Genomic DNA, 17,938 nt, shown 5'->3' with positions numbered 1-17,938 from the left:
ACATGGCTTCAACCACCATCTCTCTGGGCTGGACGTTCATTTCCTCTCTGCCCACTCCCAGGTTCCCAGCTGGCTGGTGGACATCTGCCCCAGATACTCTCAGGCAACTCCAGTGTCACATGTCCACATCCAAACTCTGGTCTTTCTCCCTTGCTGGTCCTCTGGTCATGTGGGCTCCACTGTCATCAGCTTTGCCTTTCTCCTCTCCCTCATCCTCCACAGGCCATCACCTGGTCCCTCTCTATAGGCTGTTCCCAATGCCATTACCCAGGCTCTTTCCCCAAATGCTAACTGAGCACAGGGCCCTGGAGAGCATAAGCTACAAGTTGCTGTTAGAACGAGTTACCATTTGTCTCAACTATTCACTCATTCAATATAGAGCAGTACATACCAGGCACTGGTCATAGCAGCTGGGACAGCACTGAACAGGAGAGACAAATCCCTGACTTTGAGGGGCATACATCCTAGTAGGGGAGATAAAAACTACAACTCAAACACACAGGACATCAGAGTGCCATGGAAAACAGACAGGCAGAGCAAGGACGGGGTGGTCTGGGAGGCCTCTCCCTCTACAGAGGACAGCAGGATTGTAGTGGGCTGAGGTCAACCAAGGTCAAATGGGACACAACTCTGATGAAAGTACACTCTCTCAGTTTCAGTAATAAAAATCCAGGGGCTTTGTCTCTTAATCTTTTAAATTGGAAACACTTGTTGCTTCCAGGGATGGGGGTGGGTGCTCCGTGGTTTGGGGGAACAGGGTGAGAGTCTGGCTGAACAGGCTTTTGTCACCTTAAATTTTGAACCATGTGTATTTCCTTTTCAAAACATTAATTCATTGAAATAGGAAAGAACTTGAACAATCTTCTGGAAAAGATTAATCATTTCCATGGAACTACTGCCTTATAGGAGGCCTGTTTGTCTATCTGCCAACTGCTGCCAGACATCGCAAATGTAGCATCCTCCAGTGCTCCCCAGTGGGCAACATTTTAACCATGAGATCAGCCATTCATCCACCTGTGGGCACTGGCCACGTGTACACACAGGTATGTGGACACCAGGCTCACGATGACCACAAGGAGATGGGTAGGGCAGGAGACTCAGGAAGCTGAAGACCAGGATGTTTGCTAGGAGCTGACACCCCCACTCCACCCCAGGTGACTCCCCTTACCTCATTGGCTCTTGTCCTGGCTATCACACTCTCTCTTGATCTTTATCTTCAGGCACTGATCACTGCTGCATCCTATTTGGAAACCCATGGACCACACTAAGGAAATCCCCTACTAAAGACTGGTCCACGAGACAGGACTTAGCCAGCAGCCTGGTTTCAGCCAAACTCCCCTGGTTTCTTACCTGGTGAAGCTGGGGCCCGAGAGGTCTTCCCTAGGTTGGCTCCATGGAGGTGGAGGTGGTGGGGAGGAAAGGCTGGCTCTTTAAGTGGCAGAGGCCTGAATAACAAGGACTTGAGAAGACTCAAGATAGCTGACTTAATCCTTAATGTGACAAGCACAGAGCCATGACCAGGCCTAGCAGAAAGGTGGGTACGTATGGACTGAATGTTTGTGTCCTCTCCCAAATTCATATGTTGACATCCAATCCCCAATGTGATGGTATTTGGAGATGGGGCCTTTTTTTTTTTTTTTGAAGATGTTGGGGGTAGGAGTTTTTATTAATTAATCTATTTATTTTTGCTGTGTTGCGTCTTCGTTTCTGTGCGAGGGCTTTCTCCAGTTGTGGCAAGCGGGGGCCACTCTTCATCACAGTGCGCGGGCCTCTCACTATCGCGGCCTCTTGTTGCGGAGCACAGGCTCCAGACGCGCAGGCTCAGTAGTCGCGGCTCACGGGCCTAGCTGCTCCACGGCACGTGGGATCCTCCCAGACCAGGGCTCGAACCCGTGTCCCCTGCATTAGCAGGCAGACTCTCAACCACTGCGCCACCAGGGAAGCCCCTGGAGATGGGGCCTTTGAGAGGTAATTACATTTGGATGAGGTCACAGGGGTGGAGACCCCATGGTGGCATTGGCGCCCTTATAAGGGGATGAAGAGCCCAGAGCTTTCTCTTCATTATTTCCAGACAGAGCAAGAATATGGCCCTCTGTGAAACAGGAAGTAGGCCCACACTAGGCACCAAATCTGCTGGCACCTTGATCTCGACCAGCCTGCAGAACTGTGAGAAATGTTTGTTATTTAAGCCACCCAGTCTATAGTATTTTTGTTCTAGCAGCTTGAAGACAGGCTGTTTGGAGCATAGACAGCAGAGCATGATGGGGTCAGCTGGGGTTGGGAAATGGGTTACTGGCCTTTAAATATTCCATAAAACACAAAGTCACTGACTCTAGTCTCCACAAATTCAGGCTGCCAGTCAGATGCAAACTGAGCACTCAGAAATGCACAGCAGAGACAGCTGTAGGAGGCAGGGCCTCACTGCTCGCAACCTTCAGTGCCCAGCATTGAGCCTGGCATCCACCAGGCACTGAGAAATTGCATAATGGAGGAATATTAGATTTCTGTCAGTGGCAGTGAACACTGAAAACCCAGTATTCTGTACCACTTTAGGATATCCTCATTGTAAACCATCCAGGGCCAAGGGCTCCCAAATTCAAACCTGGCCCCTATTTTCATAACCAACATCTCTCAGCAGCAGTATTTGTATCCCTCTCCAAAAAAAAGGCCAATGAGGATTTCCTCTTATTTTTCAAAAACGTTTGTGGCTTTGCTGATAACAAGCAAAAAAGGTAGCTGGATTTGCAGGCAACCTCAAGTAGTTAATGAACAATTGCTGTGGCTCATCCAAAGGGATCAAGTGTTCCAAACAAAAGACCAGGTTCAAGTTTTATGTCATTTTTAGAAGCGGTATGAGGGATGATGTTGGGATGCCCACTGCTGGAGTCTCTAGCACCGGTCAGTGGCTTTTGGGAATCATTGGTTTCTGGCAGGCAAAACATTCAAAGACTATTCCAGGAAATCCAGGACATGTGGCAGCAATGCGATAAGCCATGAAACAAACTCAAGAAAAACGACTATACGTATAATTGATTCACTTTGCTGCACACCTGAAACTAACACAACATTGTAAATCAACTCTACTCCAATAAAAATCTTAAAAAAAGAAAACAGAAAACTGACTTTGTTCCAGCTCTGTGACCCTGGACACAACACTAAACACTCTGGGCTTCTGCTTCCTCACCAGTTCAGTGGAGGCATGTGGGGGACCCCCCAGCCCACACTCTTTGATGCTGTCACTGTCTACCAAGCCAGCTTTTTTTTTTTTTTTTTTTTTTTGCGGTACGCGGGCCTCTCACTGCTGTGGCCTCTGCCGTTGCGGAGCACAGGCTCCGGACGCGCAGGCTCAGCGGCCATGGCTCACGGGCCCAGCTGCTCCACGGCATGTGGGATCCTCCCGGACGGGGGCACGAACCCGTGTCCCCTGCATTGGCAGGCGGACTCGCAACCACTGCGCCACCAGGGAAGCCCTACCAAGCCAGTTTTTATCACAGTTTCTGAGAAGCTACCTAAACTTTTTGAGGTTTCCTCACCCATAAGAAAGAAAATAAAATCAGGAGAAGCCATCTTGAGCAGTGAAAAAAAATGAACTGTGGATTTAGACATACAGACAGTCTCAATTCTTAGCCCTTGTGACCTAAAGCAGGTTACTTGACCTCTCTGAGTCTTACTTTCTTGACTTGCAAAATGGAGATAACAGTGTCTGTTGTAAGGATTGTGGAAGGATCTCGCTCATGCCACCTTACAGGAGGTGCAAAATAAATATCATTTTCCTTCTTTGTTCCTATATCACTTTCAGCAAATGTGAATATACTGAAATGTCTGTTAAAAATAAAAATTAAACTCTTTAAAAGAATATCAGAGGTTTTAACATCAGATAGTTATATAAACTTACATTTCCCTCTTCCAACATAAGAGGGCCTACATTCTCATCAATACTACCCATCTCTGAGGTTATCAGAGATGTTCCAAAAGACTGAGGTTAAGAGGCTACAGAGAGCAAAAGGCACCAAGCACAGGAAGCACTGTTCAAAGCGGGAAAAGACGTGGTCCTGACCATGGTCCTGCCGGGCACCACCTCAGACGGGCTCTGCGACAGCATCAGGAGGCCTGAGGAAACAGTTTGGGCCACTGGCTGGCAGGCATGAAAAGTCCCCAGGCCGGGAGGCTTTACCGTGATGGTGCAGCGAGCTCCCTAATCTCAAGGCAGCTCAACATCATACCTGAGACCTGGCCCCAAGGCAGCGCGGGAGTAGGAAGCACTGCTTCGAGGAGCAGCTTCAGCTGCTCTTACCGAATGTAAACATCTACAGGTTTCCACAGCTAGCTCCAGGGGACTGTCATCTGAGGGGAACAGGGTGTGCCCAGAGTGAGCTCAGGCAGGGACCCCTCGCACACGGGGGAGAAGATGTTGCACTGCCACCGGTTTCAGCCAGCAGGCTGCCCGTGTCCCCAGCCTTCCCCTGTGCCAGGTCCAGAACACATGACCCCAGCTCAGGCTTTCATGCTCCAGAAGCTGGTGTAGACAGCAGTGGGTTTCCTGTACAAAGAAGACTCATCATTCATAACACAGCAATCGACCAGTCTGCTCCTCGGAAGGAGAATGTATTTTAAACCTGGAAGAGTCATAATTCTTAGATGTTCCCCATGTTGTCAACTTTGCTTTCTACAGACACAGGGCCCCTTTGAGGGGGACCCCTCTGGCTGAGGGGGGTGCCCTCCCTATTGGCAGAAATGTGGGGGGAAGGCAAACAACAGGCTTATGATTTGGACTGTGTCCTGCACATAAACACCTGGGAGAGCACGGCCAGGACTGTGGCAGTGGGGAGTGTATGCTGCAGGAGGTGGTGATGAGACAGCGTGGCTCTACAAAAGGATTCTGGGTGTGCCAACTCTAGTAGAGTCAGTAGGCAACTCTGGATCTCATAACATCCTGCCCTTGTTTGCCACTCACCACATCCCCAAATCTAGAGGGTCAGCTCTTTTCTAGCTATGGCACCTCACCAGGAAAGTCAATGCTACAGGACCTCAGGGAGCCGCGTGGTGCTAAGGTTGAAGACTCGCGTCAGAGAACATCCTCGTGGTGGGGTTCTGGGAGCAGGGGGGCCTCTCACTAGAGTTTGCAATCCCTGGGAGTGGCTGCACGTGGCGGGTAAAGGGGGCGAGTGGCTTGGGCACCTGACACCCACTGAGGAAGCCAGGGCCCCTCACATCTGCAGTGGCTGTGTGTACAAGAGACGGGCAAGGCCGCACATGTGAGAAGCAAGCACAAACGCTGCCACTGGACACAGGACTCCTTCCCGCTTCGGGATAGCAGGGGCCACGGCCTGAGGCTGGACTCCTCTAGGGCGCAGAGCGGGTTTTGCTGCAGGACTGGCTCAGCTTTGCTGGTTCCAAGGATTCAGTTCAGCCATCTTCCACTCTCAGACAAACTGGGACAGGTTGGGGACTTTGATGTTGAGATCGCCAATGTTGATATTCCGAGGCATCTCCGGCAGGTTGATGTTTTTCACAGCGGACACGGCCCGGGCGGGCGCTGCTGAAAGGCCACCCTGGGGAGACGTGAAGGTGGGTATAAGAGAAACCCTCAGTGTCATCTGCTTAAGGCTTAAATAAAAACAAGTGAAAGAGGGCTAGAAAATGTCCAAACCGAGCACATGCAATGCACATTTTGATTTTTCCCTCCTTATGCCTCAAAGGTGGCCAACACAACAATCTTTAGGTTAGTGGGTTCTATAGTACAGGGACCCAAACTGCACTCCTAAAGGTGGGTTGTGTCTTATGCAGTTTTATAGCCCCAGTGCCAACAGTGCCTGGCACACAGTAGGTGTTAAGTAGATGCCTGTTGAAATAACCAAGGAAGTTTAACCAAGTCATATTCACAACAGGGTTATGAAACAAAATAAAACAAAACCCTTTCCTCAAGAGACTGAAGACTCTTACAGAGGAGGGCAGTCACAGGGAAACTCTTAAAGGGAAAAGGAATGTCACAGCTTAGGACAACCACTTGCCAATTAATATCATGAAATGGACAAGAGCTGGCTTTGGAAATGTCATGTGGCCACAAGACGGGAAGAAGGACACGTAGGAGGTGGAGCGTACCCACAGACACAGAAAGTCTGGGAACAACAGAGAGGAAAGGTGCCTGCGGTCAGCCCTCACTCTCCAGGCTTGGCCCCGGTGTGCGGAGACGGGGAGAAGTCGAGGATGTTCTCAAAACCGTTTCGTTCTTCTTGACTACTTTCAGGATCCTGACTCCAATTCCACCCTCGCCCAGCAAGTCTCCATTGCTTCTAGTTTCCAAACCCCTTGCCTCTGACTCACTTACTATTCCTGGAAGCTTCCCAGCCTACATTTCGAAGAGAACTATAGTTGCCACAATAGCTGTGGTCTGGAAAAGCTTCTTCAGCAGGACTGCCAGTCCTCACAGGAAGCATTCCTGGTTTCGCAAGATCAAGTTCCGTTACACAAAGCAATGAAGCTCTTTTTTTTTTTTTTTTTGCGGTACGTGGGCCTCTCACTGCTGTGGCCTCTCCCGTTGCGGAGCACAGGCTCCGGATGCGCAGGCTCAGCGGCCATGGCTCATGGGCCCAGCCGCTCCGCAGCATGTGGGATCTTCCCAGACCGGGACACAAACCCGTGTCTCCTGCATCGACAGGCGGACTCTCAACCACTGCGCCACCAGGGAAGCCCAGCAATGAAGCTCTTTAAGACACTCAGATAATTGAAGAGGTAATTTGTTCTGCTTGTTCTGCCACGTGTGAAGGTGTATGCCTGTAACCTCTACTCCCTGGTAAGGCTGACAAAGGTGATGGAGAGATCTCAGGGGAAAAGGATGGGAATTTACTGTGAGCATTTGTATCAAACTCAGCACTATGTGGGGGTGGACCTGGGGTATGCTATTTTCAAACCCAGCCCAAACTCTACTGTAGCTTTTTATAAGGCTAACTGGAAATAAGGAAATTGGCAACTCTGAGGTCTGAAACCACGAGAAGTGCCTGCTGGGAGACCAGACTCATAGGCACACAAGCTAGGAAACCACACTGGAATCAGAGATGGGGATTCTGGGTCCCTCCAAGCAACACGTGGCTTTGAAGGAGGAATTAGAAACCACAAACATTGGCCATAACCTCCCAAGCCAGAAGCTGTTTGCCTTCCCATGCCACCTGGCTTTTCCATTCACACTTTTAGCCTTTTTCTTACCTTTTTAATCTTCATGGCTGGCCTTCAAACCAATGAGTTTCGATAGACTCAAGGAAGAAACAGGATGAGTAGAAAACACTGTTAAGGTTCCACAGCAACCCAAACCCACACATTAGCCATTCCTCCTTCTGCCCATGTCTTCTCTAACCATCCAGGGCAAAATTACAGCTGCATCTCACCTCAGATTTCTCCAGCCTGTTCTGAGCTTCAATCTGAGCCACGATTTCATTCATGTTTGTTTCCAACACCATCCCACCCATCACCACCTCCTGAAGAATGTAGTGTACCTGAAGGGGAAATAAAAATAAGAAGGGTTAGAGCCCTTTGTGGGAGTGACAGTGTGGACCCGAAGGAAACCTCGTGGGCTTTCCTGCAGCAGCAGGGTGGTCATACTTGACACTGGCACCTGATTCACAACAAATGCCTCAGAGACCACAGGGGATTCCCCATACATCCCGGCATATCAAGACACAAATCTCTTCCAAAAGCAGTGCAGAAGGGCCTGGCTACACTCAAGGTGGTAGCTGAGAGCACAGGCTTCATTTGAAGTCAGACTGTGTTTAAATTTCAGCTCCGCTCTTTGTTATTAGCTGGGTGACCTTGGGCAAATCATCCTTTCAGTGCTTCAGCTTCCTTCCAGGATTGTGGTAAGGGCGGAAGGAGACAACCTGTGTGAAGCACCTACCCGATGCCTGGCACACATTGGGTTCTAAAAAAATAATGATGCCTTTCATTACTAGTGTTATCATCATAAACACCAACTGGCATTAAGTCAGTCCAGCTATGACAGAACAATTCCTGTCCACGCATATTTCCATGTGAAATATGTTATCCCCCAGGCTTCACAAGATCCTCCAGTCTGTGCTCCGCTGGAGGCAAAACAGGCCCATTTCTTGGCACCCGTCCTCATCCCATATCTTCCAGCTTTAGATAAGAAACCATGTTCAGGGTGAATACTTTTTTGGTCATGAGGCTCACAAGTGGGCCTTCCATCTAGCTAGTACTTCTCCCAACAAAGCTGAGTCTCAGACTGCTGTGACAGCCGAGTATTGTGCTGACTAAATCACTCTATCCCACAGTGGCAGGAAAGCTGCCATGGGAAGCCCCAGGTGGGTCAAGGTGCCCACTGGGGTATGTAAGGGGTGGTACTTCATATTTCAAATCAAGTCCTATCAACATGGCCTTCAAAGCACTTTCAGTTAAGTTGGAAAGAGAGCAAGTACCACTCTGTATTGTTAACGAAGTGCCAGATTAGTGGGATAGTCATACAGGAGGTCAGAGAAGGAAGAGTGCAATGGCTAGAGAGACCAGAGCCAGTTTCACCGAGACAGTGAGAGAACTGAAGCTGGGTCTGCCATCAGAGAAGCAGGGAGGAGGATTTCAGGTGAAAGGCACTGGAGGAAGCAATTCAGCTGGTGTATGGTCTGAGGAGCACCCGGGTCTGGCTAGAAGGTCAGGTTTATGCAAAAGAGAGGCTGAGGATGATGCTGAGAAGGTAGTTTGGGTCTAAGGCAAGGTCTCTCAACTTGGGCACTATTGCCATCTGGGGCTGGAGGGTTTTCTGTTGTGGGGAGCTGTCCCGTGCATCGCAGCATGTTTAGCAGTATCCCTGGCTCTGAGCACTAGACTCCAGTAGCACTCCTTCACCTGTGACAACAAAAATGTCTCCACACATGATCAAATGTCTCCGGGGGAAAAAACTGTCTTCAGTTGAGACCCTACTGGCGTAAAGTCCAGACTAAACTATGGAGGATTTGAGGGCCAATATACTCCACAGGTTATGGACAGTCAAGAAAAAAGACACGTCTCCAAGTTTGTGCATGTGTATTTTTGACACATGAAGTTTTCTGACACATCAGTTCTCCATATTTTGCCCATAATAAGTGAGGGGAATACACTAACAGATGTAACTAGGGTATTTCTTCCGACCTCAAGGAGGGAGTGTAATAAAGCATACATTCAAATACAAATAAAATATGTTTGCCTACATTAATTAAGCCTTATCAACCACTTTTATGTCTACATATACACTCACATGAGGTGTTTTAAAATTTTACACAATATGAACTATTTCATTATCTATACACAATGGCAATTTAATAGTGAAACTCTCATATACAGATAATTTACAAAATGTTAAACAAGACTGGTCTTAAAATTATGCCCTGGGGGACTACACTGTTTATACTTCCCCATCAAGAAATAGGCTTCCAAAAATAGTACTGTGTTTCCTTAAAAAATTAAAAATAGAATTACCATATTACTTCTGGGTTTATACCCAAAAGAACTGAAAAGAAGGATTCAAAGAGATATTTGTATACCTATCTTCATAGCAGCATTATTCACAATAGCCAAAAGTAGGAAGCAACCCAACTGTCCATCAATGGATGAACAGATAAACAAAATGTGGCATATACATGCAATGGAATATTTTTCAGCATTACAACGGAAGAAAATGCTGAAACATGCTACAGCATGGATGAACCTTGAGGATATTATGCTAAGTGAAATAAGCCAGACATATAAGGACAAATATAGTATAATTCCATTTATATAAGGTACCTAGTAGTCAAAATCATAGAGGTAGAAAGTAGAACGGTGGTTGCCACAGACTGAGGGGAGGAGGGAACGGGGAGTGTTGTTTAATGGGTACAGAGTTTCAGTTTTGCAAGATGAAGAGCTCTGGAGATGGGCTGCACAAAAATGTGAACACATTTAACACTACTGAACAGTACATTTAAAAATGAAGACAGTAAACTTTATGTTATGTAAATGTTACCACAATTTAAAAAAATAGGTCTCTATACCAGTACTCCTAGTATTTATTCTTTTTGTTTAATGAACCCCTTCTTCATGGGGGAAGTAGTACTTGTTGAGCATCTACTATGTGCTGAGCACTTCATATGTAACTTATTTTAATTTTATAACATCCATCTGAGGTAAACCGATACATGGAAAAGTCAATAAACTATCCCAAAGTCACATATTTAGTAGCAGAACTGATCACTGAATCTAGGTCCGTCTGATTCCAGAGCTCAGTAGTTGTGGCGCATGGGCTTAGTTGTGGCGCATGGGCTTAGTTGTGGCGCATGGGCTTAGTTGCTCCAACTACTGTTCTACCCTTTCCACCATACTCCCTCAAAATTCCAAACTGAGTCTTCCACCCTCTTCATCTGAACAGGGTGTGTCAAAAGTCTAGTAGAAAGTCTTCCATGCTTTATCCCCAAGGCCTGGAACAATGCCCAGTGTGGAGTAGGCATGTTGAATGAATAAAAGGCTTTTCATAAGTCTGAAAAGCATCTTCATAGCATCTTCCTTGGGCTTCAAGTGCTTAAAAGATGGATGACAGTGTGGTGGTGGAGGCTTTATGGAGAAGGTGTAGTGAAAGGCCTAACAGAGGATATCATGGGGACCAGCGGTTGGTTAATAGGTAACATCAGTTAAGACTTCTGATTTGAACACTGCATCACGAAGTCATAATTTTTAAATGCTATTCAAAATGTGTTTCAAGTGCAAAAAAGGAGAAATAAATAAAAATGCAAACTCCATTTTCAACAAAATTAGAAGATAACCACAGGGCTTCCCTGGCGCTGCAGTGGTTAAGAATCTGCTTGCCAATGCAGGGGACACGGGTTCGAGCTCTGGTCTGGGAAGATCCCACATGCCACGGAGTAACTAAGCCCATGCGCCACAACTACTGAGCCTGAGTTCTAGAGCCCGCAAGCCACAACTACTGAGCCCGCATGCCACAACTGCTGAAGCCCATGCGCCTAGAGCCCATGCTCTGCAACGAGAAGCCACGACAATGAGAAGTCCGCACACTGCAACAAAGAGTAGCCCCCACTCGCCGCAACTACAGAAAGCTCGCGCACAGCAACGAAGACCCAACAGAGCCAAAAATTTAAAAAAAAACCCAACAAATAAATACATTAAAAAAAAGAAGAAGATAACCACAATCCCAGGCACCAAAATAGGTGTAAAAGCTGTCAAAAGCAGGGAGCTCAAGCAAGAGCTCTTTTCCTTTTGAGAAGAGGAAGAAAGGATGCTACTGAGAGAGGACACGGGAGCTGGAGAGCTCAGGAAGACCTGCAAAAATATACTTTTTGTAGGTAAAGAACACACCCTCTGGGACCAAACAGATTCCTTGTTTTTGGAAAACAGGAGCTTCCTTGGACCTGGAGTTGGAGTTAAATGAGAAAACACCCAAACAAGCTCTATTTGCCTCACAGAGCCAGTCTCTGTGGCAGCAGAGAAGATAGCCTTTGCATGGTGGAAAAATTGCAGATGCCCATCTCTCTTGGCTAGGTAGAAATAAAGGGTAAAGGAACTCACCTGGAACCTGAAATTATGAGAACAACTTCAGCCAGCCTGGAATATAGACTTGGGACCTCCCCTAAACAAGCATCCTGCAAATAGCTGGTCCCTGAAAAACTCATCTATTTAAAGATGAGTTATAAAAATGAAATCTGCACAGGATCTATATAAAGATGCAACAAGAAAAAAATTAGGAAACAGGAAACCCAAAGGGCAGACTAAGACTACACACCAGAAAAATGCTGTGATAGAGCAGATAAAATGTAATAAAATACTTTATAAAATTGAAAAAAGAAAACTATGAAGCAAGAGCTCAAAGCAAAAGTGCAAGAGTTTATGGGAGAGGCAGGGAGACAAGAAGAGAAGAAGACATAAGTGGAAGGGAAAAAACATACAGAAATGAAGATGAAACTGGAAGGAACAAAAGGCAGGAGAGACTGCTGAAAATATAGGGAGGAACAAAAAGGGGAGAAATTTTTAAAAAGCAACTAAAATGAAATGAAAAAAAGAATTAAAAGGAATAGGGAGAAAATGAGTTACAGAAGACAGCAAAGGAGATATAACATATGCATAAAAGAAAACTGTAACATAGAAACAGACAGATATGTAAAGACTCAGTTCATAAAGATGATGTAAAAATATAATTCAGGATGTTCTTGAAAGGGCACATTGTATCCCAGGGAAAAACTGACCCAGAACAGTCACTGCCAAGATAGACTTTTTTTTTTTTTTTTTTTTTTTGCGGTACGTGGGCCTCTCACTGTTGTGGCCTCTCCCGTTGTGGAGCACAGGCTCCGGAGGCGCAGGCTCAGCGGCCATGGCTCACGGGCCCAGCCGCTCCGTGGCATGTGGGATCTTCCCGGACCGGGACACAAACCCGTGTCCCCTGCATCGGCAGGCGGACTCTCAACCACCGCGCCACCAGGGAAGCCCGAAGTTAGACTTTGAAGGTAAGATTTCTCAATTTCTGCCACCAGGCAAAAAGATCAAATCACTTAAAAGAGGGACAAAATCTTGAAAATGTCAACAGTAAAATTCAATGCTAGCAGAAAAAGGAGCAATACTTACAAAAATTCCCAAGGAGACAAAGGGTAACCTAAGAATTTTACACCTAGGTGACTGTCAATCAAGAGTAACAGAATAGGAAATATTGTTCCCATGAGTCTTTTTTGAGGAATCTACAGAAGAAAACACTTCTGCTAACCAAGAGGTGACTGGAAAAACCGTGGCAGAAAGACTGGCGGTGAGCATTGAATCCCCTTAATGGTAGGACTAAGACAAATGGGATTAGAGTGAAAACAGAATGCCCATGCTATATGCTTTGACAATGTAGAAAGCTACAGCTAGCAAAAAATTAGGAAGACGGGGGAAAAAAAGAGGGAGGCAGAATAATAACACTGATTTCCTTACCCTCAATGGATAGCATTTAAAACCGACAACTCATGTAATAAAGATAAGTTATTTTGACTTTTACTGTGACTTTTTTCCCAATGTCCAAGCCCACAATCATCTGCTATAAACACTACTTTGAGAGTTATCAATTTTTTTTACATCTTTATTGGAGTATAATTGCTTTACAATGGTGTGTTAGTTTCTGCTTTATAACAAAGTGAATCAGTTATACATATACATATGTTCCCATATCTCTTCCCTCTTGCGTCTCCCTCCCTCCCACCCTCCCTATCCCACCCCTCTAGGTGGTCACAAAGCACCGAGCTGATCTCCCTGTGCTATGCGGCTGCTTCCCACTAGCTATCTATTTTACGTTTGGTAGTGTATATATGTCCATGCCACTCTCTCACTTTGTCACAGCTTCCCCTTCCCCATATCCTCAAGTCCATTCTCTAGTAGGTCTGTGTCTTTATTCCTGTCTTACCCCTAGGTTCTTCATGACATTTTTATTTTTTCTTAAATTCCAGAGAGCCATCAAACTTTTTATGTAGAGCCCAAAAGATCTTTTCTGCTAGCTAGAGATCTAAGCCTTTTTCTTGTATAAAATTCACTCATAATGTATCATCCACAATTTCCAGTTTCTCTAAAGGAGAGGGAGAACTCAAGACTCCTGTGAAACAGGAAGCACAGAACTCTTCTAGATTTTAGGAGTCCTCCACCTCTAGTCTCCTATAGTTATTCTGTCCAAACCTAATTCAACTTCATTTCCTTTTTTAAGTAACTTGCCTTTCCAACGCAAGTTACTTTGCCTTTCCAAAGCAAGTTAATTTTTCATAGAACAAGTCTCTTTCCTCACTCATGGTTTATCTGTATATTATTAATTAAGTTACTTATTTACAATACCAATATAACTGGCATCAACAGGTCTGAAACAATCACAACTGACCTTTGGTAAGCACAGTGACTCGTGCAGTGTAAATGAGCAAAGCATGGGCAACTAGGGATTAGCTCACCAGCTGCCCATGTTAACCTGACAAGTCAGTGAAGACTTCCTTCCACTGACTATGAAGTGGACCATGAAAGATGGGTGACATTTCTTTGAGTGGAGATAGAGGGGCCTTGAGAAAGCTGGAGGTTGTCAAGCATGAGTGTGGGGAGAAGGCAGCCAAGAATCAATACCAAACTCATGTACTTAAAAAACTAGAAAAAAGATCACAAAGAATGGTTCTGTTAAATGACAGGAGCTGACTGATGGACTGATCTTAAGGATGCTAGCAGAAATGTAGGTAAGTACCTCAGAGAACACTGAGGGTTAAAGGATCAAACCAACAAACCAACTGAGGTGAGGGAAAAAGAAATCTGAAACCTGAGTCATGTAGGTGGCAATAAAAACCACAGAATAGAAGATAGCAAAGAGGTAAAGGCCCTCAAGAGCCCTAAACCCAGCTTAACACAGTGTGCACTGAACAAATATCAATTATCAAGTAATAGTAATTCATAGCTCTCTAGCAAAATTCATTCAGAAGTGTTTAAACAAAAGTGCTACTGATTTCTTAGTTCCTGGCAAATCCCCTGGTAATTTGACCCAAGAGTAATCACAACAGGGAAGAGTTTAATCTGAATAAAAAGATTAAGATAACCCTAATAAACAAATAGGTTATCTTGATGTGAGGGTAAGGCAACAGAGGAAATACTTTGGGTGATCTGAAATGTTAACAGGTAAAATGCTGGTTGGAAACTGTGTTTTACAAGATCAAGATACATAAATTTATGGCCACACTTTAATGAGTGAAAGTTGGTGTTTTTAATTCTGTCTCTTAAAACCCCTCAAAGGGACTTCCCTGGTGGTCGAGTGGGTAAAACTCTGCGCTCCCAATGCAGGGGGCCTGGATTCAATCCCTGATCGGGGAACTAGATCCCACATGCATGCCACAACTAAGAAGTCCGCATGCCACAACAAAGATCCCACATGCCGCAACTAAGACCTGGCACAGCCGAAACTAAAAAAGTAAATTAATTAAAGAGAAAAACAACAACCCTCAAAACAGTCAAAAAGTAGGAATGATTAGCAGTCAAGATGTCTATTCCTCTGAAGGCAATCTAACCTGCTATCGAGACTCTATTCTCTCCTCCCCACACATCTGGACATCCGTCTCCTTCATTTTTCTTTTCCAGGAAGCTGTCACATCATCCTCCCTCTGTTGAAGGTACTTGCTTCTATAACTGGATCCACTGGGCATCCAATGTGGCCCCTCTATTCTTTCCTGTCAGTATAAGCTAACTGTTTGAGACCTTCCCCATCTCATTCCCTAGAGGCAATATGAAATGTCCTGATCAGGATAGAGACCTATAAGTTTGTACCCTGGGCTCCCTCAGGAAGTGTTCCTGTGACCCAGTTTACTAACAGATGAAATAAGAAGAATAAATCTGGTGTATGTTGAGCATTCAATAGTGCTTAGGTACAGCTTTGGGACTCCTGGAAGGTGTGACTCTCCTGTTCTGAACAGCTTGAATCAGAGGTTCTGTGCCAACAAAGCCTTGGTAAGCAGTTCCACTGTGAAAATGCACAGAAAGGGGAAAATAACACTGGGAAGCATCGAAGGAGAGTTAAATGACTGTTTAACCTGCTGGGACTTCCTGATGGAAAGAAAGCACTTCTCTAATTGAACAAGGGCTTGTAATGCTGCCAACTCTGCTGAGAATTGCTAATACTAACCCTCACTACCTTCTACCATTCTTCATGCTGATCCTGTTAAGCAGTTCTGTAAAAATCAGAGACTGCAAAACCATTCTTCCAAGATTTGAGGTGATGAATACTTAAGACTTGGGCCGAGTAAATTCAAGAAAGACTAAGGACCTCTCTAGGCTGAGATAATCACACTCTTCTCAGTGATACTGCTGTGCCCAGTATGCATCTCTCCTGAGGCACTCAATTCAGTGCACTGTCATATTTTTCACTTGTCTGTTCTTCTCCTCCACCATGATTTTCCTTGAAGGCAGAATCTATGTCATATTCTTCTCTGGGTCTCCAGTGCCAAGCACCGTGCTTTGTAACAGCGGTACTTCATAAATTTGGCTGAATGGATCAAAGAGGCTCATCTGGCTCACAAGTCCTGATTTTGAGGAGACACAGGCCTTTTGAGTTGGCCTGGTTTCCCATTCGGGCACTGAGAAGCACACTCTACTGCCTGGGACACAAGAGTTAACCTCCACAGATAAAAGTGGGTTAAAATGAGCTTGCTCGTTTCATGTCAGGATTGATACAGTCTAAAAGGGAAAATAAAAGTGTCACTTCAAGGACAGAGGTGTTCCTTAGGGACACAGCTCTGGAACTACAGGGTGTGGAGACAAGTCAGTTTCAACAAACCTATCCAAGAATAGAGGATTCCAGGACCTTCAAAAGTTCATCCTTGGGGCTTCCCTAGTGGCGCAGTGGTTGAGAGTCCACCTGCCGATGCAGGGGACATGGGTTCGTGCCCCGGTCCGGGAGGATCCCACATGCTGCGGAGCGGCTGGGCCCGTGAGCCGTGGCCGCTGAGCCTGTGCGTCCGGAGCCTGTGCTCCGCAACAGGAGAGGCCACAGCAGTGAGAGGCCTGCGTACCGCAAAAAAAAAAAAAAGTTCATCCTTGGTTATGTTTGTCACTGAAGACAAAGAAGTTCTGAATCCAATCCCAGGTCAACAGAAGCCATCACTGTCTATGGCTGTTAGCATAACTGACGCCATCTTGGGCACATACAGTTCCTCCTATCCTTCTGCTGCTCCTACCCAGGACTGTACTGTGCGGTAATCACTTCTCTATTGTCAGGGGATTGGTATGTAATAGTTATTGTTATAATAATCATTCTGACCAGGTGGCCTCTATGCTCTGTTAGTTCTCAAACAATGATGAAGACCTTTGCTGACATATATCTGGTTACCCATGAGACTAGTAACCCATTCATAAATCTTGACTTAGGAATGCATGTCCCATTTCCAAGCACATACCCCCCTACACTAGGTTAACTATGAAACTGTCCCAAGGGCCCCTCGGCAGTGTGGAGTGTAGCTGCAAACGCTTCCAGATCACTGCCTGATCCCACCCTGTGAGTGAACTACCCTATAATAAACTGATCCATTGATTATATAGAGCTGCCTGTCTTGTCTTTCAGTCTCAAGATACCTTCTCAGTTCACTGGGCACTTTTTGTTCCCTCTGTCCTCCAGCAATCACTAAAAGCAAACTGACCTGGAGCTTGAAGATAACAAACATCACTCTTTCCTCCAGTAAAAATACAGTCTCCAGACATTGCTGGCCATGTTCCAAAAGTTTATTTTTATTTTTAAGTATTAAAGTTACAATGTATTTTTCTATAGTTATAATAAATAAGGTTCTCATGCAAGCAGGACACAAAATCTGACTCAAATCCATAATGTTACCTAGAATGTGATACCATAAAGCACCCCTGCATCTACAACTAAGTACTATGAATAATACTGTTTCCATAGTAAAATGCAGTTCTATATTGGGATGGCAGGAACCCATCTAGAGGAACTCCATGGGCAGAAAGGGTAGTGACATGTCAACACTCACCACACTCCAAGCTCAATCATACCCACAGAAATCTCTAAACTATATCAATCCCTCTCCAGGTATTCTGCATTGGAGGATGAAAGCCTGCTGTATCACACAAGACAAGGGCTCGCATCCCCACTTCGTATCCATATTCTCATATCTTTTTTTATTTTTTATTTTTATTTGGCTGTGTTGGGTCTTCGTTGCTGCGCACGGGCTTTTTTTTTTTTTTCTAGTTGTGGAGAGTGGGGGCTACTCTTGGTTGCAATGCGCGGGCTTCTCATTGTGGTGGCTTCTCTTGTTGCGGAGCACAGGCTCTAGGCATGCAGGCTTCAGCAGTTGTGGCACACGGGCTCAGTAGTTGCGGCTCGTGGGCTCTAGAGTGCAGGCTCAGTAGTTGTGGCACATGGGCTTCATTGCTCCGTGGCATGTGGGATCTTCCCGGACCAGGGCTCGAACCCGTGTCCCCTGCATTG

The 17,938-nt window shown here is 45.7% G+C and overlaps 1 protein-coding gene across 1 annotated transcript in view; it reads right to left on the bottom strand.

Moving 5' to 3' along the window:
* Positions 1-4,576: 4,576 nt before the first annotated feature.
* The window catches only part of AP3S2 (adaptor related protein complex 3 subunit sigma 2), a 66,242-nt gene continuing 52,880 nt past the window's right edge, over positions 4,577-17,938 (bottom strand). The window contains exons 5-6 of the mRNA XM_082619622.1: positions 7,383-7,490; positions 4,577-5,552 (exon numbers count right to left, since the gene is read on the bottom strand). Of these exons, the coding sequence (XP_082475748.1) occupies positions 5,424-5,552; positions 7,383-7,490 (237 nt within the window). The 3' untranslated portion in view covers positions 4,577-5,423. The remainder of the gene's footprint in view (positions 5,553-7,382; positions 7,491-17,938) is intronic.

The sequence above is a fragment of the Mesoplodon mirus genome (genome assembly GCF_964341445.2).
Source record: "Mesoplodon mirus genome assembly, chromosome: 4".
NCBI classification, from domain to species: Eukaryota; Metazoa; Chordata; class Mammalia; order Artiodactyla; family Ziphiidae; genus Mesoplodon; species Mesoplodon mirus.
Note: the sequence above shows the minus strand (reverse complement) of the source record. Positions and strands in the feature narration are given on the sequence as shown.